At 44.0% G+C, this 26,495-nt stretch overlaps 1 protein-coding gene across 6 annotated transcripts in view; it reads left to right on the top strand.

Moving 5' to 3' along the window:
* The window catches only part of LOC147015135 (unconventional myosin-IXa-like), a 219,456-nt gene extending 194,014 nt beyond the window's left edge, over nucleotides 1-25,442 (top strand). For all 6 annotated transcript variants that reach the window (XM_085849590.1, XM_085849589.1, XM_085849586.1 and 3 more), the window contains 11 exons: nucleotides 1,492-1,539; nucleotides 2,022-2,133; nucleotides 2,314-2,393; nucleotides 13,600-13,792; nucleotides 14,564-14,692; nucleotides 15,240-15,345; nucleotides 15,999-16,130; nucleotides 16,399-16,522; nucleotides 16,856-17,058; nucleotides 22,594-22,718; nucleotides 23,141-25,442. In XM_085849590.1, the coding sequence (XP_085705716.1) occupies nucleotides 1,492-1,539; nucleotides 2,022-2,133; nucleotides 2,314-2,393; nucleotides 13,600-13,792; nucleotides 14,564-14,692; nucleotides 15,240-15,345; nucleotides 15,999-16,130; nucleotides 16,399-16,522; nucleotides 16,856-17,058; nucleotides 22,594-22,718; nucleotides 23,141-23,370 (1,482 nt within the window). In that variant the 3' untranslated portion in view covers nucleotides 23,371-25,442. The remainder of the gene's footprint in view (nucleotides 1-1,491; nucleotides 1,540-2,021; nucleotides 2,134-2,313; nucleotides 2,394-13,599; nucleotides 13,793-14,563; nucleotides 14,693-15,239; nucleotides 15,346-15,998; nucleotides 16,131-16,398; nucleotides 16,523-16,855; nucleotides 17,059-22,593; nucleotides 22,719-23,140) is intronic.
* The last annotated feature ends 1,053 nt before the right edge of the window (nucleotides 25,443-26,495 follow it).

The raw sequence follows: 26,495 nt of genomic DNA, 5'->3' as shown, positions 1-26,495 counted from the left end.
GAGTGGCCCAGTCAAAGTCCTGACTTGAACCCCATTGAACATTTATGGTGAGACTTGAAGATTGCAGCCCAACGGCAATCCCCATCAAACTTGGCAGAACGAGAGCAATTTCCATTTGAAGAATGGGTAAAGTTTTCACTATATCACTGTGCAAAGCTGGGAGAGACCTACCCAAAAGACTCATAGCAGTCATTGCTGCAAACAGTGCTTCCACCAAGAGCTGACCTAAGGGGCTGAATACTTTTACAACCAGTGAATTTTCATTTGTGCATGTTTTTTTTGCAGGTATTCCTGACATCTAACCTCCTTCAACTATAACCGTGTTTATTACTTGCAAGATCGAAGATTTTTCAATTACATTGGTCATTCGATTTTGTTATTCTGTATGTTTGTTTGTCAATCACTTACTGGTCACAATTTTAAATCGATCTTTACAAAACTTTACCAAGTTGTAGAGGTCGTCTCAACTGAGAACCCTATTCATTTTGAAGTCAAAGGTCATCTTGATGTCAAATTTCTAAAATCGTCAATTTTCATCTGATTAACCTGAAAATTAAGCAGCAATTGCATCATGCATTACTGAATTGGGAAACCAACTATTTTTGAGGTCAAAGGTCAACTCAAGGTCAAACTTCTAAAATCATCAATTTCAATCTGAAAAATAAATTTTCATCCGATTGACCTGAGCTTTGATTAAGATTGTCAGTTTTAGTCTTGATGAAATGGACAATTTGATGTGTCCATGGCAACCTTTGGAGAGGGGGGTGGGTTTTGCAAGTGTGGATCCATGGCAACCTCTGCATGACGTCTTTTTCTTGTTTGTCTGTTTGTCAATCGCCTCCAGGTCATAATTTTAAACCGATCTTCATGAAACTTCACCACATGGTAGAGTTTGTCATAAGCAAGAAGCCTATTGTTTTTGAGGTCAAAAGGTCAACATAGACCAAAGGTCATCAAATTTGTCAAATTCAATTTTTTTTTTTCTAGAAATTTCCATCAAAAATCCTCAATTTTCATCCGATTGATTAGAAATTTGAACAAGATTTGCATATCGTGTCACTCAATTCAAACACTAATTATTATTTTGGAGGATAAGATTGGCCAAAAGGTCAACATAGGCCAAAGGTCAACAACTGAGGTGAGATTTCTAAAATCCTCAATTTTCATCCAATTAACTTGAAATTTGAAGAGGATTTGTACATTTGGTCATTGAATTCAACCATCAATTGTTGAGGTCAAATTTGTTTTGTGGATTTTGCAAGTATCGTGCTCTGCACGACGTCTTTTCTTGTTTTGATATTTTCAGTTATAAATAAAAGAGTTCATTTGGAAACATTTGTCTACATAATTTGTAATTCATCGAAATGTGGCATTATGGCATTATTGGCAGGGAGTGAATACTTTTGCAGGCCACTGTTCATAATCAGGAAATGCAAGGAGACCCTTTTATCAACTTTGTTTTCATCTTTATGGCTAAAAATCTCTCCACAGATTCCAAAACCAGAAGCGAAAAAGCGCAGGAAGAGGGATTCTGATCATGTACGTTTTCTGCAGGGTTTGTAAACAATACTGCACATTGTGATGTCTTGGGTGGTATTTTTCCCCCCCATTCTTTCATAATGTTATACGTTTTGTGTGTGTGTGTGTGTGTGTGTGTGTGTGTGTGTGTGTGTGTGTGTGTGTGTGTGTGTGTGTGTGTGTGTGTGTGTGTGTGTGTGTGTGTGTGTGTGTGTGTGTGTGTGTGTGTGTGTGTGTGTTCTTCCTCATTTAACATCGTTGCTAGATAACATGAAGGCATAGATACATTACATCTGCTTTAAAACATTTAAAGTAGCCCTAACTTGTTTTGAGACAATCTTGGGGAATAAAAATATTATTTTATCTTTTTCAAGCCAAGAATTCAATAAGGTTACTTCCATCCTTGAGTGCAGTCGATTGTTGTGTTGTCGCCGTTTAACTTGTGCAATGACGCTTCCATTCCTTGTTTCGTTGAAGCTTACTTGGTTCCGTTTGCACTCCAGATACAGGAAGTCAATGGGCATCATTTCAAGAGTACACAGTTCAACATTCCCAGCTTTTGCGAAGAGTGTGGCACACGGATATGGATCATGGAAGGGGGTTACGTCTGCAAATGTGTGATGCTTATCTACCTTAAGCACTACTTGCTTTTACTTTTTGCACTGAGATGTTCAAAGGAATATTTTAGTATTCAGACACAGTCGGTGCAGTCTTGTGACATTCTGTCCATGTCAAACTGCTTTCTCCTGTTTTGTTTTTTTTTGTTGTTGGTGTTCCCCCCCCCCCCCCCCCCAGTGTGCAAGCTGACCTGCCACAAGAAATGCTATTCGCAGACAACCAAACGCTGCCCAAAGTATTACAACTCCAACCGGAAGGTAAACCTTAAACCTTGACTAACTGCTGGAATAATGTTTTGTGCTCGAGCTTATGGTGGAGTAAAAAAAAGAAAATGAAGAAGCTTGTGGTGTAGTAACGTCGTTGGTTGATAACATTACAGCAAAGATATATTGCATCTGCCTTAAAACCATTTAAATAATCTTGCGTGTTTTGGAGACTACAGATTTTATTATTCCCACACATTTAAAAAAAAATGTGGGGATATTGTAATCGGCTCTGTCCATCTGTCTGTTATTCCGTCCGTCATACTATCTCTCTCCTAAATGGTTTGGCAGAAATTTGCCAAACTTGGTAGTTATGATCACCACATGGCAGGAAGGTGCAAGAGCAGTATCATTTTTGACCCAGTCCCCTTGGGGTGGGGTCAAAAGATCAAATACCAAAAATGCAATTATGGGCACATTTAAAAACATTTTAAAATGAAACTTTGCATTTGAAATCAACATTGGGGAATGCATGAAATATGTAAGGATTTTTTTGGATTTTGAATTGTATGTTTTTTTCAAAAGAAATAAAATTATTCTTCTCCAGAACCTCTTTTGAGATCGAAGTGAAACTGCACATAAATGATCGACTAGCCACTTTGAATAAACTTTGATAACTAATATCATAGGTCACATGGTATGGTGGCAGCATTCCTGGATTTGCCTTAAAATGTTAAATAAACCATCTCCAGAATGGCTGGACAGATTGAGGGGAAACTTCACACACCTATTTCCCATGCCTTGGTGATACTAGGGTGATAAAGAACAATTAAGTCATGTGGTTCAGTGGCCATATTGGCTTGAAGAAAAATATTAAATAATGTTTTCTCTGGAACCGCTTATCCGATCAAAGTGAATTTTAACAAAGTTTCATCTCGCACTCAAACCAGATATATTGTGGAAATTATGACATCCGAGGTCTCATGGTGTGGCAGCCATATTGGACAGAAAAACGAACCTTTTCTGATCAAAACAAAACTCACACACTATTTTTAACCAAATCATGGGCAGACTCCAAATTTTTGATGCCATAGGTCACGTGGTTTGTCAGCCATGTTAGTTTGAAAACCAAAAATTAAAAAACCTTTTTGGCCAAAACCGCTTAACATATTGATGTGAAACATGCTGCTTTACATGGAGCAAGGGCAGTGGATCACAACTGCAAAGTTCCCCATCGATCTCTTCAGTGGTTTCTGAAATATAATTTTAAAAAATATTTTCCTTGAAACCAATGTGGCTGCCACACCACGTGACTGATGACATAATTTTTAAGTCAACTGGTATGCAGCAAGGGCAGTGGATCATAACTGTGAAGTCTGGTATTAGGTTTAAATGGTTTCAGGGAAATAATTGTTTAATTATTTCCTTAAAACCAATGTGGCTGCCACATCACGTGACTGATGAGGTCATTGTTAAATAAAATATTTGCAGCAACAGTCGTAGATCGTCACTGCAAGGTCTCGCATTGAAAGGTTAAGCGGTTTCAGAGAAATATGCATTTTTAATATGATCAACTCGGCATGGGGAATGTTGGTTGAAAATTTCAACGTCACCAGTCACATGGGTCTCACAACCATGTTGGACAAAAAAAAAAAACCTTTAAAAAAATCAACACAAAACTTCAGACATGATTGGCCACACATTCTGAGTTTTATTTGATAAAGAGGATGTTGTGGGTCAGGTGCCCAATCAAAGCAGCGTTTTATTGAAGTGGGGTGGCATGTTATTGTATTTGGCAATTCCATGCCAAATACACTATCATTACTGGAATTCTTTATTATTATTATTATTCTTTTCGTCACATCCATTGCCCTAAAACTCCTCCTCGGGTTTTTCTCTAGGAGCACTAACAATTATGTCGTTGAAATGGGCTGCATTCAAGGAAGTGCAGTGTCAACTTTTTACCTTGAAATTCTCAAGGTTAAGGTCAAGGTCACACAAGACATCAAAAACACATTTTGCCCCATATCTTCGCCCCACGGAAAGATACAGGTTAGCCGCTGACATTTTCTGATAGGTCACAACAGGGCCTACAAAAAACCTCACTAGTCCAAAGTTGTGTGACCTATATCTTCTGAGATCGGAAGGGGTCAAAGTTCATGACGTTGCTCAAAAACACATTTTGCCCCATATCTTCGCCCCACGGAAAGATACAGGTTAGCCTCTGACATTTTCTGATAGGTCATAACAGGGCCTACCAAAAAACCTCACTCGTCCAAAGTTGTGTGACCTATATCTTCTAAGATCGGTAGGGGTCAAAGTTCAACAAAAACACATTTTGCCCCATATCTTCGCCCCACGGAAAGATACAGGTTAGCCGCTGACATTTTCTGATAGGTAACAACAGGGCCTACAAAAAATCTTATTTGACCAAAGTTGTGTGACCTATATCTTCCGAGATCGGTTGGGGTCAAAGTTCATGATGTTGGTCAAAAACACCTTTTGCCCCATATCTTCGCCCAACGGAAAGATACAGGTGAGCCGCTGACATTTTCTGATAGGTCATAACAGGGCCTACAAAAAATCTTATTTGACCAAAGTTGTGTGACCTATATCTTCTGAGAACGGTAGGGGTCAAAGTTCAACAAAAACACATTTTGCCCCATATCTTAGCCCCACGGAAAGATACAGGTTAGCCGCTGACATTTTCTGATAGGTCATAACAGGGCCTACAAAAAATCTTATTTGACCAAAGTTGTGTGACCTATATCTTCTGAGATCGGTTGGGGTCAAAGTTCATGACGTTGGTCAAAAACACATTTTGCCCCATATCTTTGCTCCACGGAAAGATACAGGTTAGCCACTGACATTTTCTGATAGGTCACTCATGACGTTGCCAAATACATATTCACTGCAAGCGAATGCAGCCCTCTTGTTTTGTTTTCTTTTCACCAATGAAATTTCACAAAATTTTCAACATAGATGCGACTACTCATGTGGAATGTTTTTGTGTATAACTATGACATCATAGATGGAGAATCATGGGTCATGTGGTGTGGCAGCCATGTTGGAAAACATTTTGGACCTCTGTATCTCCAAAACCACTCCATGGAAAAAATTGAAACTTGGCACATGTGTAGTACTTACTCCCCACGGGAAGAAAGTGTGATTTTCTTTTTTGATGTCATGCAATTATGATGTCATATTGTTTTCAGTATATGTCAGACACTTTATCTGATCAGTATGAAAAATTTTGAGGGTCATCTAGGGCTAAATTGTATTTGGCTAAAAAAAATGACGGTCACGTGGTTTGGCAGCCATATTGTTTTCAACATAAAGCTTCAAAAATTTTCTTCTCTGCAATGGCTCAACAGATAAAGGAAAAACTACAGGTTTGATCACCTATCCATGAGGAACAGAAAGTTCTCCACTTATGATGCCACAGGTCACCTGGTTTGGCAGCCATATTGGATTTACCCTCAAACCTTTAAAAACCACCTTCTCCCAAACGGCTTGACAGATCGAGGGGAAACTTTGCTTGCATGTTCCCCAAGGCTTGGGGATAACAGGTTGTTCACAAATAATTAATAGGTTACATGGTCTGGCAGCCATATTGATTTGAAAGAAAATCTTTTTTAAATCTCTCGTGAACCGCTTCATCGATCAATGTGAAACGTCACAGTTATGATCGAGTAGACATGTGAAATATATGTTTTAATTTTCAACCTGATCGGATGCATGGTCTGGTGGCCAGAATGATTTAATATTTTAAATCTGGGTTCAGGGATTTAAATCAAACTTGATACAAGTATGGATAATGTAATAATGTGGGCGGAGGCATATCTGGTGACGTCGAAGTTTGTCGGTCAAGTTATCTATTATTTTAATTTCCTTAGTATTGTAGTTTCTTATATTTTTCTTTCTCTTCAATATCGAGGCTCATGGAAGCAAGGTGACAGAGGGTATGAACTGACAGTAGGACAGCAGTGCAACTCCTGGAAGCAAAAAGTGAGGGAATGAATGAACAGGAAAAAAGAGAGAAGAGAGAAGGAAATACTGCAACCTGCATGTAAGAGTGTTGGCTTATGAAGAGTTAATGGGGGTAATGAAGATTATGGGAAAGGACCTGGGGGGGGTGGGGGGGGAGGTGATGTAATGGGGCAGGGAAACGAAGGAGAATTATCCCCAGCCTCTCCCTCCCTCTGTCCATGAGATGATGCATCAACCATGAAGTGCTGTTATATTTGTAAAATTGTAATTGCAAAGAACAAGGCTTGTACGAGGAAATGAAAGGAAGAATTTCGGTTGGACCTGGAATGTCATAGGTATTATGCACATTCAGCCCACTAATGTTCATTATGTATGATGATGGAACTGGTCAGCATGAAAGATATTATCGTGGAGCTGGCAATCCAGGTTAAACCCCGGACCCCAAATTGTGGTGACGAGCGGTTAACACCGCCAGCCCGGATAGCCGAGCTGTCTTTCCTTATTAGGAGGCAGACACGTTGATCCTCAGAGATTATAACGCGTGCGGAAGGTGTGGGGCATGGCATTGGCGGAGCGACGCAGGCACAGGCAAGCACAGCACAGGGGGGTTTATACTCGAACTCTTCTTCTTCTTTCAGCTGCTCCCGTTAGGGGTCGCCACAGCGGATCATCCGTATGATCCGCAGAGTGATTTGGCACATGTTTTACGCCGGATGCCCTTCCTGACGCAACCCTGGTCACCTCTTACGACACAGGGATATTGTACACCTATTTTAACCAGGGTATACACCGGCCCAGTATACTGGTACTCATTTCGCCGACCTCGGAAGGATGACAGGCTGAGTCAACCCCCTGGTGTATTAATTCAGTGGCCCAACGGGGCTTGAACTCAGGACCTTTTGGATCCCAAGCCGCTGTCCGAACCACTGCGCCAACACCAGGCTTAGGGGGGTTTATACTCGAACCGCATGACAAATACATGGACACAGCAACTTAAAATAAACATGGAATTTAATGAAAATAGACAACTATTTACAAAGGACAATAATTCAGATATAATAATAATCGTGAGATAAACTAAAGTCTAAAGTCGAAGCACCTCTACACACAGATTTAAATGCAGACAAGGGGGACCTCAACAAAAGAAAATCCTTCCTTTATTCTAGCACTTAGCTTGTCCAGAGATGGTCTTTATGGAACTTGGCATCGAGGCATTTCATCCTGCGTGCAAATGCTGCCGAACTGCTCTCTCTCGCAGCGGGAACGTTCGTCAGGCAATTCGTGAGCGGGATTCAACACCAACGCTCAGAGACCCCGTGCAGCTTCTTTTCATGAGCGAATATGCCGACCGTTCCACTCTTGCACCCGGTCTGGTCACATTGATCACCCATACGACGAGATAAATTTCTGAGACCCCTTGATCAGGCCACGAGGCACGCTCTCCTTCCCTCCTCAGAAATGTACACATTTCACGGCTCAGCCAAACAGTCAATGGCGAGCGTCTTGCTCAGTACGCGAGCCAATTCGCCTCAGCAAAAATACGAGAATCGTGCCGTCTTCTTCGTGCGTTGAAGGGAAGCCAGCCGTAAAACCCTGTTCTTACAGGCCATCTCTGAGCTAAGTTCTCTCGCGACCGTGTGCGTCCCTCACTCCGCACTAGTGCGTTCCTCCTCCAAACTCGTCCCACAAAGCCAACCACCTCCTCGCTTCTCGAGCTCTCCTAACGTCACACCAAAAAACTTTCACGTCTGAATATGAAACCTGGAAAGGCGAGGCCTCCATCCGCTCGGCACGTTTGAGTAGCTTTTGTAATAGTTGTTATTATAAAAGCGCAACTCTGTCTTTGCTGGTTTGTAATACAAAATCATAGGGAAAAGTCACAGGGGGCAATTACATACTGGGGGAGCTTATCCTTAATCCCTATCTATTTAACACCGCACCATCACTCACCCCCCCCCCCCCCCACTGTGTGGTGACACGTAACACTTTAGCTTGCAGTTTCCCTACTTAATTACATCGAGATGTCTCCTACTTGTCCACGGACCAAACAACTCAATTCAATCCTAACTTTCCAATGAAATTCCTCCATCTACCCCCACAACCATAACAATATTCTCAGGAGGTTACTGGATGCAGTTGATCTGGCGAGAGTAGCGGAGAACAAATATGAGGTGAAAGAAATGCTGGAGGAGTGGCAGGAGGCTTTTGAGAAGTCTGGACTGGAGATGAGCCTGGAGAAGATTGAGAAAATGTGGGTTGGACAGCAGAGAGCGAAATTGAACATCAGGTTAGAGGTGAAGGAAATAAGTCAGGGAAAGAGATTTGTGTACATAGTTGGAGTGGTGAGCTGTGATGGTAGTTCTGAGGCAGAGGTGTTAAGGAGGATACAAGTGGGTGCAAATGTATGGAGGAAAGTGGAGGGTGTGATGGAGGACAGGAAGTTGAAAAGGAAAGTCAGGAAGTCGTGTGTAACCTCTATTAGGTCTGGAGACTGTGGCATTCACAGAGCAGCAACAGAGGCTGCAGGTCTGTGAGAAATGGGTTAGAAGGACTGTTGGAGTGAAGAGGGTGGATAGAAGGATGATGAATGAAATGAGGGTAAGAGATTGGTGTGCAGGAAAGAAGGATGAATGAATGAAATGAAGGAAAGAGTGTGCAAATGAGCTTGACTCGAAGATGGGTAAAGATTATCTGGCAACCCTGAAGTGGGCAGGGCATCTGGTATGGTTGGAGGAAGATAGACTGATGGATGGATGGATGTGGATGTAGATAGGTGTGGATAGATAGAGCAGTTGTGTTGAAAGATTGAAGCAGGAGACAAAGGGGTAGACCTTTTATTATTATTATTATTATTATTATTATTATTATCATTATTATTATTATTATGATATAAAGTTGTATCTGTCTGTCTGTCCATCGATGGAATTGGCCCCACCGGAATTAACCCCGTCATATTGCATATCATTGGAATTCTCTTTAGTGGGGCGGCTTAGCCCAAATATTCAAAAGAATTGTGCATTTTGTGATACAAGCACCAAATTTGGCACAAATGTACAATAATATGTTGCGAACATTTTCAGATATTGGGCCACTTGAAATTCTCTCTTTATGTCCGCCATATTGGATTTCAAAATGGCCGCCACTTGAAATCTACATTTGCTATTATCTCTGGACGTAATGCAGCTATTGACTTGATTCTGGTATCAAAGTGTATGTTTTTAGGGGCAAGGAATCCAATGGTACCATTTTCAAGTTAATATTATCTATCATAGTCTGTTATATAATTTTATTTGGAAATTATCTAGGCAAATATTGGATTCAACACAATACTTTGAAAAGAATGTCTTAGTTCTGTAAATATAAATAAATAAAAAAACTATACTAAATCACGAGTAACAACTCAGACAAGCTCATATATACTGGCAGTCGAAAATATAAATTCACATCAAGTGACTGCAGCAGCACTGTACATTCTGCAACACCGTGCCTACAACCACTACTGTCTGGGAGAAACCAGGGATGCAGAGGACCTTCCGGAGTTTGAAGACTGGTGTTGCTAGAGAGGAGAAGACAACCCCCAGTTTCACTCTTGGGCAACCGTGCTGGAACTAGAACTGTTGGTTCTAGTGTATGTGCGTTCTCTCAGGCAAGGATCGTTTATGATGTACCTCGATGCTCTGACAGAGCTGGTCCCCTGGTTCCATGCACTGGATTACACCCACTATGCTAGGTGGATACCAGTGCACCTGAAGGACATGGCCGAACTCACCATCAAACACCCAGATGTAGCCAGGAAATTCAGGGAAAGCCACTTCACCGTTCAGAAAACAGAGGGTGTTCTCTTCAATCCCGATTGACCAGGCACATGAGCAGAATAATGCCTGCATCAAAGGAGACGGTGGAGCAGTTGGGCTCACTGACAACCCTCGTGCCCTACGTCGCTGGATGGTTGCGGGACCAGAAGTTGCCAGGGTGATCGAAGAATTCCAGGATGGGAACCAACACTGGAGACGGCAAACAGCAGACACACGTCATCATGATCAGACGCCAAGTGTACAGACCTCATTTGTGAAAGATGTTCGCTCTCTCGTCGGTATCATAGAGGAGATGGGCAACCCATTCGAGGAGGAGAGTCAGTATGTAGTCAAACTGGACACAAAGGACATCACAGATCCTGCTGCTGTGGAGACCGTGATGAATGCCAAGAGGATTTGCCAAGAGCAGTTCGAGGCTTTCACCAGAGAGTGTCTGTTGGACAGAACAAAGGCAGTGGACGTACCCATTCCTCGTAACAAGCTGAAGGTGTTCAGCACTTCCACTCCAAGAAGCCAGAGCATAGGTCAGCAACAGCTCGCCTCCATCAAGAATGACCGTGAACTCTTCGCACGCCTGTACATTGGCTGCCAGACGAGGGATGGAAACCTTGAGGAATTCTTTTATCATGAGAATCAGGCAAGTCCTCCTGCATTGTCTGATGGTGGAAGCCTCTGCACTGGTACCAAGAGTGATCTCCTCACATGCTTGGAAGAAGTCTCCGACGCAAAGACAGAGACTCCTGTCACGACCTGTATTGTGCTTGATGGAGCAGCCATCGTCCAGATGCTGAAGCTGGCTGCATCAAAGACCTTTGAAGAGTATGCACAACAGATCTTCATCCCATATATGTCCACGAAGCTGCAAACAGTGTCATGCCTGGATCTGGTCTGGGATACTTACCTTGCTGATTCACTGAAAGGTAGTACATGTGCAAAGCGGGGACAAGGTGTGCGGAGACGTGTGGTGGCTGCCGCAGCCATACCAGGAAACTGGCAGAACTTCCTACGAGTGGACAGCAACAAGACCGAGCTGTTCAGATTCCTCTCAGCAGCTCTCATGGAATGGTTTGACCAGGAGGACAAGCAACTCATCATTACTGATGGAGAGGCAGTGCTCAGCAAGCCACTACTGCCAGATCTGACCTCACTTGCCCCATGTAACCATGAAGAAGCTGACAGTCGGATGTTGCTGCATGTATCTCACGCAGTCCAGCATGGACACCATGCAATACTCATCTGGACTGTAGACACCGATGTTGTGGTGCTGGCAGTGTCCCTGGCACAGGAGTTGCAACCAGAAGACAAACTGTGGCTGGCATTCGGAACAGGCCAGAGTTTCCGATACCGAGCAGCACACGAAATAGCAGCTGGATTGGGACGAGAGAAAGCTCGTGCACTGCCAATGTTCCACGCTCTAACTGGATGCGACACTGTGTCTAGTTTTCATAGACATGGCAAGAAGACTGCGTGCGCAGTCTGGACGGTACTGCCAGAACTCACTGAGGCGCTGCTGCTGCTGTCCTCTGCACCTCGTGACATACCAGACGATGCAATGCGCATCATCGAGAGGTTCGTGATCCTGTTGTATGATCGAACCAGACAATGCACAGACATTGACAAGGCCAGGAGGAAACTCTTCGCAAGGAAGAACAATGTGCAGCTCATCCCTCCAATGAAGGCAGCTCTGGAGGAACATGTCAAGAGGGCAGTGTATCAAGGTGGACATGTGTGGGGCAGATACTGCTGCCAGCACCAGAGCTCCCTCCTCCAACCGACTGGGGTTGGTCAAGGACTGGAGAAGGACAGTACACACCTTACTGGACTAGGCTAACCGAGTCAGCTCACAGCTGCATTGAGCTGGTTTCTTGCAAGTGCAAGAAAGGGTGTGTGAGGCGCTGCAAGTGCAAAAAGGCTGCCCTTCAGTGCACAGCCCTCTGTGTGTGTGAAGGGGACTGCACATGACGATGGGTCAACAACATACATGTACTTGTGGCAATGCTGAACTTGTTAACATGACACTTTATGTACACGTATCTTCAGTAGCGGTATATACCTAGCCTCAGATACCAGTACACCTAGCTTCAAATACTAGACCATGTAGCATGTCTGTATTATACCTAAGACATTTACAGAACTAAGACGTTCTTTTCAAAGTATTGTGTTGAATCCAATATTTGCCTAGATAATTTCCAAATAAAATTATATAACAGACTGTGATAGATAATATTAAGTTGAAAATGGTACCATTGGATTCCTTGCCCCCAAAAACATAAATTAAGATACCAGAATCAAGTCAATAGCTGCATTACGTCCAGAGATAATAGCAAATGTAGATTTCAAGTGGCGGCCATTTTGAAATCCAATATGGCGGACATAGAGAGAGAATTTCAAGTGGCCCAATATCTGAAAATGTTTGCAACATATTAATGTACATTTGTGCCAAATTTGGTGCTTGTATCACAAAATGCACAACAGGTTTGCTATGCTGCTACACTACTTGGCAAATGGAGATGCAAGAAAACATTTTCATACCTACAGAGGAGGTGGTTCAGGGCGGGGGAGACCCCAATTCTCTCTGTAAATGTGTATTGTGTAGCGCCACCCGATGGTTGGCAGTCTCACAAATCATCTTATCGATGTCACTAAAATGACAATTCTGGCATCCATCAACCATAATTGAAATGTCTATCCAGAGGCATGGCAGTAGTCATAACTGTGTAGTATTGCCTTATTGTATTGTATTTTTGCCTGTTATTTTAAGTTGAATATTGTACTTATTGTATTATTACATAATTATTATTGTAGTATTGGCTACTAACTTATATGTGATGAATTAATTGGAATTTAAACATAGTACCTGGCTCTTTGCATAAACTCTAAATTCCTTCTGCACAAGGTGCGGGTGCGTGTGCGGGTGCGTGCGTGCGTGCGTGCGTGTGTGTGCGTGTGTGCGTGTGTGTGTGTGTGCGTGTGTGTGTGCGTGTGCGTGTGTGCGTGTGTGCGTGTGTGCGTGTGTGCGTGTGCGCGTGTGCGTGTGTGCGTGTGCGTGTGTGCGTGTGTGCGTGTGTGTGTGCGTGTGTGCGTGTGTGTGTGTGTGTGTGTGTGGGTGTGTGTGCGCGTGTGTGTGGGTGTGTGTGTGTGGGTGTGTGCGTGTGTGTGTGTGTGTGTGTGTGTGTGTGTGTGTAAATATTAGCATCGATAATATTATGGGAAGGGGGAACTGACCGAGCTTGTAATTAAGAGTATGTCGTTGCTAATTCAAGTACAGAACGAGCGGTTTGCATGGGCAGTACAAGAGAATAAAAACGAGAAGAAAATGGTTTATTTATCCACCATGGAAGATGGAGGGATGACATTTCAGTCTGTACTCTCTGTCGAAGCAAAATAGAATATATTGTGATAAACATATTTTTGTTCACGACAGTGTGATAAGAAATTGAACGACTCCTTTGCAGGGTGGTGTTGATGGAAGTGGCAAACAATTTGCTGTGGAACTTAGCCAACTTGTTGGTTCAGATCGTGCTGTTCCACTTCTTCTTGAGAAGCTTTTGAACCATGTGGAAATGCATGGTCTCTATACAGAGGGCATTTATCGCAAATCTGGGGCCAACACCAAGGTCAAAGAGCTACGCAGTGCCCTTGACTCTGGTACCTTCACCTTCATTATTTTGTTTCTCTTCCTTACCCCTTACACCCCCCCTCCCGGATATATATACACACACACATATACTTGTATTGAAATTTGACTCAAACCAGCCTATATCAGTACACTGCAGCACCAAGGCCTCCCTCAACTTGCATTGAGGGTTAGCCATTCTTGCCACACTTCGAAGTACTGTCGGACCCCGCTATTTGCAGACCCCGTGTATGCGTGGTTTATCAAATGCGACCTGCTTCGACATATGCGGCCCTGTGCTTCACATATTCGCTTGTGTTTTTTCACGTCGTCACGGTTTTTCGCGGGCGTATTTACAGTTTTTCATGGGATTTTTTAATATTTTTCTTCAGGAATCGTGAACCACCGGGAACCTATCCCCCCTTTTTCCATTGAAACAATGCCCCACTATTCACGGATTCGCTATTCATGGCATTTTCCAGGAATGTATCACCCATGAATAGTGGGGTCTGACTACATTATTGCGAGTGAGAAGCCATGGGAATTTAATCTACAATAACTCGTGGAGAAATAAGAAAGCCTTTAACCACTTGAATAACGGGCTGCAGAATATACTTGTGTGGAAAAATAAATATCAGTGTCTCTTGGACGATTTTGAATGCTCCTCATTAATTCTAACATTAATAATATATCTCGTTTCCTCACCAATACACCTCAGACTCTGAAATTAAAAAGCGCAACATTGTACCTGATAAAAGTTGTACCTATGGTAATCAATCAATCGTCTGGCTGTTCTCCTGCAGACATCAGTAACGTCAGCCTTGATGATTATCAAGTGCATGTCATCGGCAGCGTAATCAAGCAGTGGCTCCGGGAACTTCCTTCTCCTCTCCTGACCAATGAGCTCTATGATGAGTTCCTGCGAACTGTCGGTGGGTTCCCACCTGCAATTCCCATTCACCATTCCCTACTTGGAGATTCATGTAATACAATAATGTGATTTCTTTTAATTTTATCAAAATGACTGTCTGGTGTGATGGCCACATTGTAATTTCGAAGAAGTGCAAAATTGTTTGGCTTGTTTGGTGTTCCCATCTGAGTATATTTGGTTCATGATCCTAGGATCCCAAGTTTGAATTCTATAATCGTGTTGAATTATCCAACGCCGACTAATGTTGTTGTCCTGCATGTGAGTTTTGTGCAAGCAACCCTTGAGCCATTGATCACTTTTTAAAATGTCTCTTGAGGGTCATCTTGGTGGGGATTGGGGGGAATGGTTTAAATAAAACCACAGAAATATCCCACATCATCGCATCACCCATCCTTGACCAATATACATTTGCTATTTGTTGATATTTTAAAAATAAATAATTGGTTTGGTCAACTTCCAGCCTCGCTTTTCCAAACCCCAGAACTCCAATTAGCATCGCACTCGGATTCCATACAAATGCATTGACATCGTCTTCCTGTTTCTTTCAGAGTTACCCGAGAAAAAGGACAAGGTTAAAGGGTTGTACTCGGTCATTGAACATCTGCCACCGAGCAACCACAGCACTTTAGAAAGGCTCATCTTTCATCTGGTCCGGTGAGGCTGGGGGGAGGGGGGGAGGATGGGGAGGATGGGCACGATAAATACCAAATGCAGTCGGTTGTAAATCTTGTGTGAAGCAAGCGCACATCGTGGAACATCCTCAAAGTTAATGTCTAGTTTAATGTGCTGAATTCTGTTTACTTATTCGCTCCTGGTTTGTTTTAACAAGACCATCTGCGCCCTCATGTGCCGAGTTCCCTTTAGGATTCGTCTGTCGGTGAAAGGCGGGAACGTGTGGTGTGGTGTGTTATGGTTATTCTGCATACAATTTTCTTTAAAAAGAACTATTGCAGAACACAATAGTTTGTTGGTGCTTGGCCTATGAAATCTCGTGTATTAAGGACAATGGAATATATATTTTTTTTAATTTCAAAATCCATGCCTCATTTCATGATTTTTGCTTCATTGCTTCATTTTGTGGGAGTTTTAACGTGTTTTTTGTTTTCTCCTTTTACCTGAGTCCGATTGGACGTTACATTTGTGAAGTTTAGAGTGAACAAAGTGACTTGTTTTGGAGGCAAATGGGCCATTGCGTTAACAGATCCTTGAGGGGTACTAGTTTCCGCTGTAGCCACTGTTTGTGCAGCTGCAGATCATTGCCTGACAGCACCGTTTGCCGCTGTGATTCAGTTCTATGTATTGTGCAGGATTACGCAGCACGGAGAGACGAACCGCATGTCCCCCAATGCTCTGGCCATCGTGTTCGCCCCTTGCATCCTGCGTTCTCCTGACAACATGGATCCCCTGCAGAGCGTAAAGGACATTGCACAGACCACACAGTGAGTGATGTCTGGTTCCAACCCCCCCCCCCCCAAGTCGGCTGAACGTAGTCTCACCCCAGGATTGACTTGTGGCTAATGATGCGTATCAAAGTCTTCCTCCACCTCCTCTCCCCTCTACCCCACAATTAATTTTTTCCGCGTCTTATGAATGACGATTCCTTTGAATTTCAACATTTATTTTGTTTAGTCTCTTTTTTTTTTGACATATATTGATAGATTACAGTTCTGTTGATACCAGAATGTGATGCCCTCTTCCTCACTGCAGTTGTGTGGAGTTGCTCATCACTGAACAATTGAAGAAGTTCAAAGCTCGCATTCAAGACATTTCAACACTGAAGAGTGTGGAGAACAGCGCTAGCCAACGCCTTTCCCTCATCCGCACCTCCATTGTAAGTAATAATAATGGTAATAATAATGATTTTTAATGAGAAATGTTTTCCAATATTCCTCATATTGTTATGAAAGGTACCACTGATCAAAAATATAAAAATGAAACACTTTCTTCAAAATACCTGTTCTGACCTCTGTGTACACCCTCAAATCGCTGACCTTCCACATCTCTCCTTGCAGTTTGTTGCCTTTAAAGAATACTTCCACTTTTAGCTGCTCATTTCTTCCCAATAGTTATTTTAATTTAATCTAAACGAGTTTCAGGTACAACCGCTACAGTTCTCCACTCCCTCCCTGGCTCGCCCCTCCTCCCCACCCATTGTCCGTCCTAGGGAAAAGGCAAGCACCGTCGACAGAGGGTACCGGAAGGTTTGCGGGTACTCGGTGGCCTCGCGGATTTGTCTCCCTTGGAGGTTGGAGATCAGCAAGCTGAGGCAGAGGAGAATTCAGAGCAGGGCATGAGTGAAAGTGAAGCGGCATTTGTGGAAGAAGAGGTGCAACTTTCAAAGGAGTATGACAACATACAAAAGAGAAAGTACGTTCCCTGTTTTGTTTGTTGACCCAATGTCCATTTCTATTTTAGTCAATTTTTATGGGTCGGTAGCCATTGATTGTTCGGGTACATTTCGATCCAAGTATTCCTTAGCCGGTTGTGAGTGAATCGGCAACTGGAAATTTTCCTCCGGAAATAGGTCCCTTGGACCAGGAAGGCAATCTGTAATCGGAAAGCACGATTAATCGTGCAGTGTCAAGGTATGAGTGGATTTTCTTGGTTATCGATACAAGCAGAGTACCCGCCCAACTGGCGATCTTCTTCCAAATGTGCAGCACATTATTTTGAGAGATCTTCATTTGGATGGTGTATCGGCAACAGACAACTGCCTCAATCACTCCCGAAAATAAAAAAAATAACCCGGGTTACGTACAATGTACATGAAGCAAAAACGTGGACTGCTCATGTGCATGGATAATGCATCGTGGTTATATAGCTCAGATAATTCCAATTGAATTTCTACCGAAATTGAAACAGATAATCTACCGAACTCATCCTCCAAGTTTCATCGGAACCCGTCCACAAGTTTTTGAAATGTCATACTGTATATCGTTTTTGGCCTGATCTCTCAATGGTGAGGAATCAGTTTTAAAAAACCTGGAACAGTACTCAGTCGAGTGCATACCTCCGCCAGGCTGATTAGTTTACGTTTTGTATCCCACTGATAGGCCCGATATGGATTCGGACCTGAACTAAAATCTCATACGCTTGTTCTCGTCACCGAACCAACTCATTCACCAAGTTTCGTCCAAATACATCCATAAGTTTTTCATATTGTGATTATGTAGTTTTAGCCCGATCAATTATCACTTAAATTTTCGGATACGGATCCGGATCTTCACCAAAATCGAAACATTTCATCCTTGTCACATACCCAAGCTCTCCACCCAATTCTGTCCGAATCCGTCCAGGACTTTTTGGGAGCAGACGATGACTGGTCTCGACCTCTCCTCCTTGTGTGGAGCCGGTTCATTCACCCCCCATTAAAAAAAAACAAACTCCCCTCTCTTATTCTCCTCATTTTACTCTCCAATGAATTTTTTTCTCACTTTGCGGCTTGCACGATGCCCGTGCATTGTTCCTTACATGACAAGCCATGATTTGCTTCAAAATATCTGATTTCTCTTGTTGATGTTTTCCTGTGGAATTTGTTTGGCAAAATGTTCTACTATTTAAACAGACTACTCTCAATTCGACCTTTCCTTCATACCTTGCCTTAAAAATCCAACGGTTACAGCGTTTCTTCTCTCCATTCTCTGAATTTTCCTGTTCATCAGCCGAGGTTGGCTGTTTTGTCCTGCAGATTGTTCAAGATTAACCCTTTCCCCTCCCACTCATAAATTATTTCAATGCTGTGCATAGTGACAGAATGCCTGGTGTTGGCTTCATGGTTCGGGTGGTATCCTACGTATCCTTGGTATCCTACGATCCCGAGTTCAAATCCCACTTGGCTGTTGAATTAATACAAGGTGGGGTTGACTGCCTGTCATCCTTCCGAGGTCAGCAAAAATGAGTGCCAGCTTGCTGGTATCCTGTGTCGGAGTGGCGAACCGTCCAGGATTGTGCCCAATAGCCAAGGAGACTGCTGAGGCATCACCAACGCTCTGCACAGAGTATGGTCCCATTGGATGGATGGATTCTCTGAATTTGCCTTTCAACACATTTCCTGATGGATGCAATAATCACATCTCTGACCTAAAACTTAAAAAAAACCCCAGTTTGCAATGAATGTTCGCTTTCCATCAACCATTCTTTTTCTCCATTTTCAGAGCCAACTCACCCCTCTCACCCACCCTCTCAAAACAACCATCACATTCTTCTCCCTTCAAGCCTCCCTCTCACCTCTCTCAAAAACTCCCCCCTCACCTTTTTCCCTCAACTCTCCTCACTCACCCTTCTCAAAATTGTCCCCCCTCATCCACAAAGCTGCCTCCTTCCACTGCCCTCTCGCCTCTATCTCATCACTCGACCTCCTCAAAACCTCAACTGCCTTATGCCCCCTCTCTTGCCCCCCTTCCCCAGCACCACAGAGCCTTTTCTCCTCCTCATCCGGCCCCCTCCCCAAGCTATTCTGCGATCTCCCACACTGTCAACAACTTTCCTTACCCCCCTTCCTCCCTTGTCCAACCCTCCCCCTCCTCCCTTGTCCAACCTTCCCCCTCCTCCCTTGTCCAACCCTCCCCCTCCTCCCTTGTCCAACCCTCCCCCTCCTCCCTTGTCCCACCCCCCCCCTCCCCTCCCACCTCCTGCACCCAAAGCCTCCTCCCCTCCCACCCCCTGCACCCAAAGCCTCCTCCCCTCCCTCTTCATTAACAGTGTGGACCTCAAATATCCGGGGCCTTCGCTCAAACCTTACAGATCTTTCCATACAGGTTGCCACTGACAAACCAGACATAATCTGCCGAACAGAACTTTCCTCCCTCGGTATGTCTCTGACTCCCAAGTATCTCTCCCTCGTTACTCCCTCCTCCGGTATGACAGACCTGAGCCTCGTCCTGGTGGAGAGGTTGCTCTCTTCATCAAAGACTCAATTTCCTCACTCTCCATGCACTGGCCTCACTCCTCCATACCCCCAGGAATACCTCTGGCTACAGCTTCCTCTACACTCCCACCTCATGTTTATATGTGTACTGTACCGTCCAACAAACAGCGATGACTCCATCTTCACCTCACTTTCCAAAAACATGGACCAACTTCTATCTTCTCATCCAAACTCTCTCTTCCTCATATGTGGCGACTTCAATTGTCATCATGCCAGTTGGCTTGGTGTGGGTACCTCTCTCACCTGTCATGGCACTTCAGCAAAAGCTTTCTACGACTCATTGGGACTGACTCAATCGGTCAACTTCCAGACCCGGATCTCAACCAATGGTACTCCATCTCTTCTGGATCTGATTTTGACAAATTTCCCTCAAAATATCTGTTCTTCCTCCAATACAAACGGTTCTTCAGACCACGTCCTTGTCAAAGTGGACATCTCTCTGGCGATTATCAGAGAACCACCTCACCGCCGTCGAGTCTGGCATTTCACTCAAGCTGACTGGCAGGGTCTCCAAGCAGCCATCAAACTTATAGACTGGTCTCCTATCGCTACTTTCTCCAACATCAACTCATCCTGGGAATTCTTTCAAAGAAACTTGCTCTCCCTCATGCACAGATTTATCCCCTCTCATCTTCAGTTGTCCTACCCTTCCTCCCACCCTTGGTTCACTGAAGCTTGTGGCAAGGCAGTTGTCCTGAAACAACTTGCCTTTGCCTCATGGAAAGCAAACCCAACTGAGGGTAATCTCAGTTCCTTCCATAAATCTCGGAACAAGTGTGTATCTACCCTCAGGAGAGCCAGAAAACAACATCTTTCTAATCTCAAGTCTGAACTCTCAAACCTCTCTCCCAACTCCAAATCCTGGTGGCATCTAATTTAAATCTGTTTCTGGTGTATGTTCCCCCTCCATCCCCTCCCTTACCTCAAATGGCCGCACTGCTGATACCGCACGTGAAAAGGCTGAATGCCTAAACTCGGTGTTTGCATCGAAATCTTGTGTCCAAAACCCATCGCTTTCTCAACCCACCTTACCCAGTCGCACCCAACTGTCCCTGGACTCTGTGTCCTTTTCTCCTGACAAGGTGTAGAGCTTGCTGTCAAACCTCGACTCAGATTCTGCAACCGGTCCAGACGGCATCAGCCCACGTGTCCTAAAAACATGCTCTTCTGCTCTTGCTCGCCCTCTCTCTGTTCTATTCACCCTCTCATTTGCTCAAGGTCATCTGCCATCTGCTTGGAAATCAGCAAACATTACTGCCATGCATAAAAAGGTGCAAAAACAGATCCCTGCAACGACAGACCAACCAGCCTTCTCCAAATCATCAGCAAGGTTATGGAATCCATCATCACTTCAGACATTAAATCCTTCCTCTTCTCCAATGGCTTGATGTCCGATCATCAATTTGGTTTCGGACCAGGTCACTCTACCCTGGATATGCTGCTTCTGCTCTCCCAACAATAGATGGAGGTACTCAATGCCAGACATAAAATCAGAGCCATATCCCAAGACATATCACGTGCTTTTGACACAGTCTGGCACCCTGCCCTGCTCACCAAACTCTCTTCCTATGGTATCCAAGGCCATCTCCACTCATGGCCAGCACGCTTCCTCTCCTGTCGCAGTCAACGTGTGGCCCGAAATGGAGTTCTTTCATCCCCCCTTCCTGTCCAGGCTGGAGTTCCTCAAGGTTGCGTTCTGGGCCCTGTTCTTTTTCTGGTTTTCATCAATGATCTCTCCAACTCTGGAAAATCCTCTATATCTCTTTGCTGATGACTCCACGCTCTGCCGTACCATCTGTCATCCCTCAGACCGGCACGCAACAGCTTATTCACTCTCTGCAGATCTGGGTAAAATCACAAACTGGTCCAACACGTGGAACATGTCTTTCAATCCAGACAAATCTCACACTCTCACAATGTCTCTCCGAAAGGACCGTTTAGAAAACCCCCCCATCCACTTTCTCAACAATCCTCTGGAAGAAGTCCTTTCTTTCAAGCTTCTGGGTCTCACTATCTGCCATGACCTTTCCTGGGAAAGCCACATTTCAAACCTCTCCTCCAAAGCCAGTCGCCGACTGGGAATCCTCCGTCATGCAAAGTCCTTCCTTGGCCCTCCTGAGCTCCTGACCACTTAGAAAGCTTTAGTTGGCAGCCTGATGGAGTACTGCTCTCCCCTTTGGACTGGTGCTCCTGCCACCCACCTTTCTCGGCTTCACGCTGTGGAAACCAAGGCATTTCGGATCATTGGCATCTCCCGCAATGAGGCTGAATCTTTGGGCCTCTCACTCTCTCACCACAGGCAGGTCGGTGGTCTTTCTGTCTTCTATCGTCTCCTCTCCAGCCTTGCCCTCCCCCCTTGCTCTCTCTGTGATTTGTCCCCACCACATTTCCACAGGGCGCTCAAGGTCCGCCATCAACCCCCTTCTGGTAAAACTACCAAAATCACGAATCACTGCTCACCTTCACTCTTTCATTCCTCTTTTTTCCCCACCTTTGGAATAAACTCACTCACTCTATTCAATCCCATTCTTCCCTCCAGGCCTTCAAAACAGCTGTTCACCACCACCTTTTATCATCCCCCATCCAAATCCTCGATCTTTTCTACCCCCGTTAATCCACCCAAGCCCCCCACCTTCAAATTCCCTGCTTTCCTTCCTGAAAAGTCCCTGTATTATCCATCTTATATACCGTGTTCCCCACCCCATCCCTCTCCCTTCCACAGATCTCCTGATGTCTCTGTTCCCCACTGATTTGTCCTTCCCTCTCCCGCCGCTCTTGTCTCATGCCCCCCTTGCTGTGTGTTGTGTGTTAGCTCTCATATGAGCCTCGACAAGGTATACAAATAATAATAATAATCATAATAATTTGGTTGAATTTTTTTATTTTTTTTACTAAATGGTGTTTCACAATTCTGTTCACGGTTATGCCTCGTTAAAAGTTTAAGCTTGACCTGGTTTTTGCTTCACATCTAATAGGGAGGAAATAGCTCAAAGTGCTGTGACTCTGGACAACACGTCGGATGAAGACACACTCGACAGTTCGTCTCGTGACACAGTGGATGGGACTCCCGATCAAGAGGTTCACCATGAAGACCTGCAGGGTAAACAGTCAATGGCTTAGCATGTCTGGTTGCTCTGGATGTGCGTCAATCCCCTTTTTTTTTTCTTTTTTTCAACATAATCTTCGGAAAAGTGACTTTTGCTCCGTTGCTGGTTATTGGGTGCTTTCCCACCATGGAATCTGCTTTTCATGGCATCTGCATGTTTTATTTTATTTTCACCTCTCAAGAGTGCACCAGATCTTCACCTTTCATTAAGGATTTCTATGTGATCCTCTCTCTCTGGATCTCTTTGCCTTGCATGCTTCCTTATTCGATTTGTCATTTTGCTTGCGGTGGGGAAATGCGGTGGTGGGGCTCGGGACAAAGCAGCATCCCAAGCTTGAAGCTTTTGTGGTGAACGTCTGCGTGCTGTGCCGAAGAGCTGATTCTGCACTATTGAGTCGGTGTTTGCATTGGCACAGAGTCCCGCTGGGCCAACTTTAAAAGAAACATCAGAGACAAGCGGAAGAAGAAAGGCGCATGGACACAAGAGAGCACCGACTCTGATGGTTCAGAGCTCATCGTACATACGAGCATGCCCAAGTACCGCCCCCACACAAGGAGAGGTCGAGGCCAGTCATCGCCCGCTCCCTACCAAATCGCCTCCCGTACAACATTCAATCCACCAGGGGAAAATAAGGACAAAAGATGAGTCTGTTGACATCGGTGAGAAAAGGCATACGGTCGTCATACTTGTAAGCCTTCACTGGGCGACCACTACTGCAAGCACCATTCCCTGGCTTAGCACGGACACGAGTGCTTTACCATTGTTACGACTATTGCTATGCACAGTTCATTTGGGCAAGCAGAGTCAAAAGCCTCGCGAGAGATCGTGCCAAGGCCAGGTTGCTCCAGAGACCCTGCAGGGTGAAGGATCAGGTCGATTTTTTTTGATTAAAAAAAATATATTCCTTCCCCCCCCCCCCTTCGTCTGCAGTCACAAAGCAATCACGATGCACACCAAGAACTTGCAATTCTTTTGAACTCATGTAGTCTGTTGGTGGAAAATAATTTTACCAAAGCTCTTTTCTTTCTGATAAAAAAAAATCAATGTTGTCTTGACAGCAAAATATGTTGTCCCATTGCAGATTGTGATGGCTGTTAATGCCTTCGCATAATGGTTATTGCCTTATAAACGTCCCGACTTACTGTGCGTAAATGAAAGCAGGCTGGAGGTTTAAACGTTACATTGCAAACGCGAGGCTTTAAGGTTCTTTGAAGACCGTTATCACCTCTATTTTTGTTCCTGTTACAAAGATGACTGCAACTGCATTAGCCTTAAAACTTGTCATTTCAGTTTGCTTTCTGTTTGCTAACTTTGCACTAATGTGACTAATTCTGGCTGGTACAGATAAAGTAGCAACGATAATCCGATACTTTAAGACTCCAGGACACACAGGCCTGTGGTGCGAATTGAAGCATGTCCATGGTTGCTGCAAGAACGCTTTGTTCCACAAGTTCCTCGGCGCTGCGCAAAGGTATCCGAAAATGATGGAGAGCGAGCAATCCTTCTGCCGCAGGGACCCTCCACATTCTCCTGTGAGCCAAAGTGCATTTGGGATCTCTTCCATGCCGACGATTTTATTCGCCTTTCGTTTGTGGCAATTTAAGGGCTGCTCCAAGTTGTTTACACTCCAGCGTCTGTTCTGGGTAACCGATGTTCTGTGTGCTTTTACATCTACTTAGATTTTTTTTTTCTGCAGCTTTGTATGATCAGTTGTATGTGGATCACAACCCGTTCACCCATATTTATGTGTTACTTGCAAACAAACTGCTCAAGCCACTTAATCTCCTGCGTGTGTGTGTGCGTGCGCACGTGCACATACCGACGTTTAGTAACGGCATTTAAAATAGTACCGATGCATGTGGCCTTATGCACAATCGTACACGACTCGAATCGTTGTCGATGATGTAATAACGAACTGGGCCTTGCAAGCGGGGAAGTAGGTCCGGTAGTTATTCCCATCGCTTTCTGTCTTCGGAGTCTCGTACCTTTTACCCACGCAGTGACCCTTCGGTCCCAGCAGTCTGCGTGTCCAGGCGAGTGGGTCCGCTTTGCAAGTTTGATAAAGGCAAAAGGCCAAAGTCTTTGGTAAATATACAACGTGTAATCCCAGCACCTGCTGAAGGTTATTTAAAAGGGTGCTTACGATTTATACTTCTCGAAGAATTCATATTGTTGTTGTTTTTTTGTTTTGGTGTTTTTTTTTTATTGCCGAGCTATAACTTCATTCTCCGAAGAGTAACGACTACTGCTGCAAAAGCGTTTTGTTTCGGGCCTTTTCCTCGTGGATGCAAACACGCTCAATGTTGAACTCTGAGCAGACATCGGTGCTTTCTGTGGATTTCGTCCCACATATCCACCGAATGGCACTCGTGATCGATAAGAAAACGATACTGCGCCGTTTGCGTAAGCATCGGTGGACGTGAGGAAATGAAAAGCCGTTTCAAGAGCGATCTTTCCCTATTTAATCGGGGATCGAGACCAACTATCGATTGTCCTGGGGTGCAACCTGATTTTTTGTGACTTCCTTTGGGGGTTTTCTTTTTTTTCTTTTTTTTCATGTAGTAATAATAATGTTATTGTAAATTTGTTTTGTAAATTGAACCTTTATGGAAGGGTTTGGAATGATGTGTATAAAATGGAATTTGTGAACAAGGTTAACTTTTTTTTTGTATAGCTGCTTTATAAATAAAAAGCAATTTACACTATTTACCAACATTCATGACGAGTTATAAATTTTGTTTGATTTCCAGTTACGACTACTACGACTATTACTAGTCTCAGTTATTCCAACCTTTTGGTAGGATAGGCTAAGGAATGTTTTTGGCCCAATTCTTCCATAATAAAATAGGCCATATAATGTTTGTGGGAAAGGCCATAAACCAGCTGGCCAGGCCTGAAATTTTCCTCGAGCCAATTGGAGCACAACTAATTATCTTCTCTTGATGGAAATAATTTGTCTCTTCATTGACATGGTGAGATTTTCCATTGACAAATTCATGCCAGCAAAGGGAAAGCCAAGCATCACGTCCATATGACACTTTTTACTTGGGTTCAGCACTGACGGTGATTGAGAGGTACGCACACTCCCCTCTGAGCTGTCGAGCCTGGGTTCGAACCCCCAACCCAGCCATAAACAATCGTCCTGGTGTTTCACAGGCAGGGCAATTCATCAATGTTTGTGCTGGTATTAGTTGGTGGATATTTAAGACCACCACGGTTTCCTTCACGAAGAGTAGGTGAGCTAATTCCTGCCTTAACCCACAGAGGCATTGCATCAGTAGCACAGCCACATCCTCAGCCAATGATGCTACCTCGTGCACTGCATACGAACAAAGAAAACGACTTGGGGAAATGGCTCGCCTGGGAAACATCACTAACCATAAAACAAACAATTACGACATCCAATTTACATCCTTGTAGGAATAAAAAGCATTTTGGAGCAAAAGCAACTTTGGTGATTTTTTTTCCCAACAATCCTTGAGGGGTTTGGGTTTAATGTGAAAGGCAGTTGGTGGTCACCATTCCAGGTAAGAGGTGGGAGATGAATGTTACAACGACTGCGAATTGTTGATTTTGGGAAATAAAATCTGTCATTTTGCATTGGAACTCAAAATTGGAAGTGTGGAAATTCAAAGTAAGCACTGCCAGTTTCCAGAAGTGTCACTTGATCAGAAGGTAGTTGAGATGGAGTGCACACAAACCATCCACCCTTTTGACCAGACGCTTCTCATTTTTTATTTTTAAATCACCTGGGAGTGGATGCCAAACTT

This window comes from Eptatretus burgeri, chromosome 12 (assembly GCF_056783735.1).
Source record: "Eptatretus burgeri isolate ZD-2024b chromosome 12, Ebu_testis_v1, whole genome shotgun sequence".
Taxonomy (NCBI): Eukaryota; Metazoa; Chordata; class Myxini; order Myxiniformes; family Myxinidae; genus Eptatretus; species Eptatretus burgeri.
Note: the sequence above shows the minus strand (reverse complement) of the source record. Positions and strands in the feature narration are given on the sequence as shown.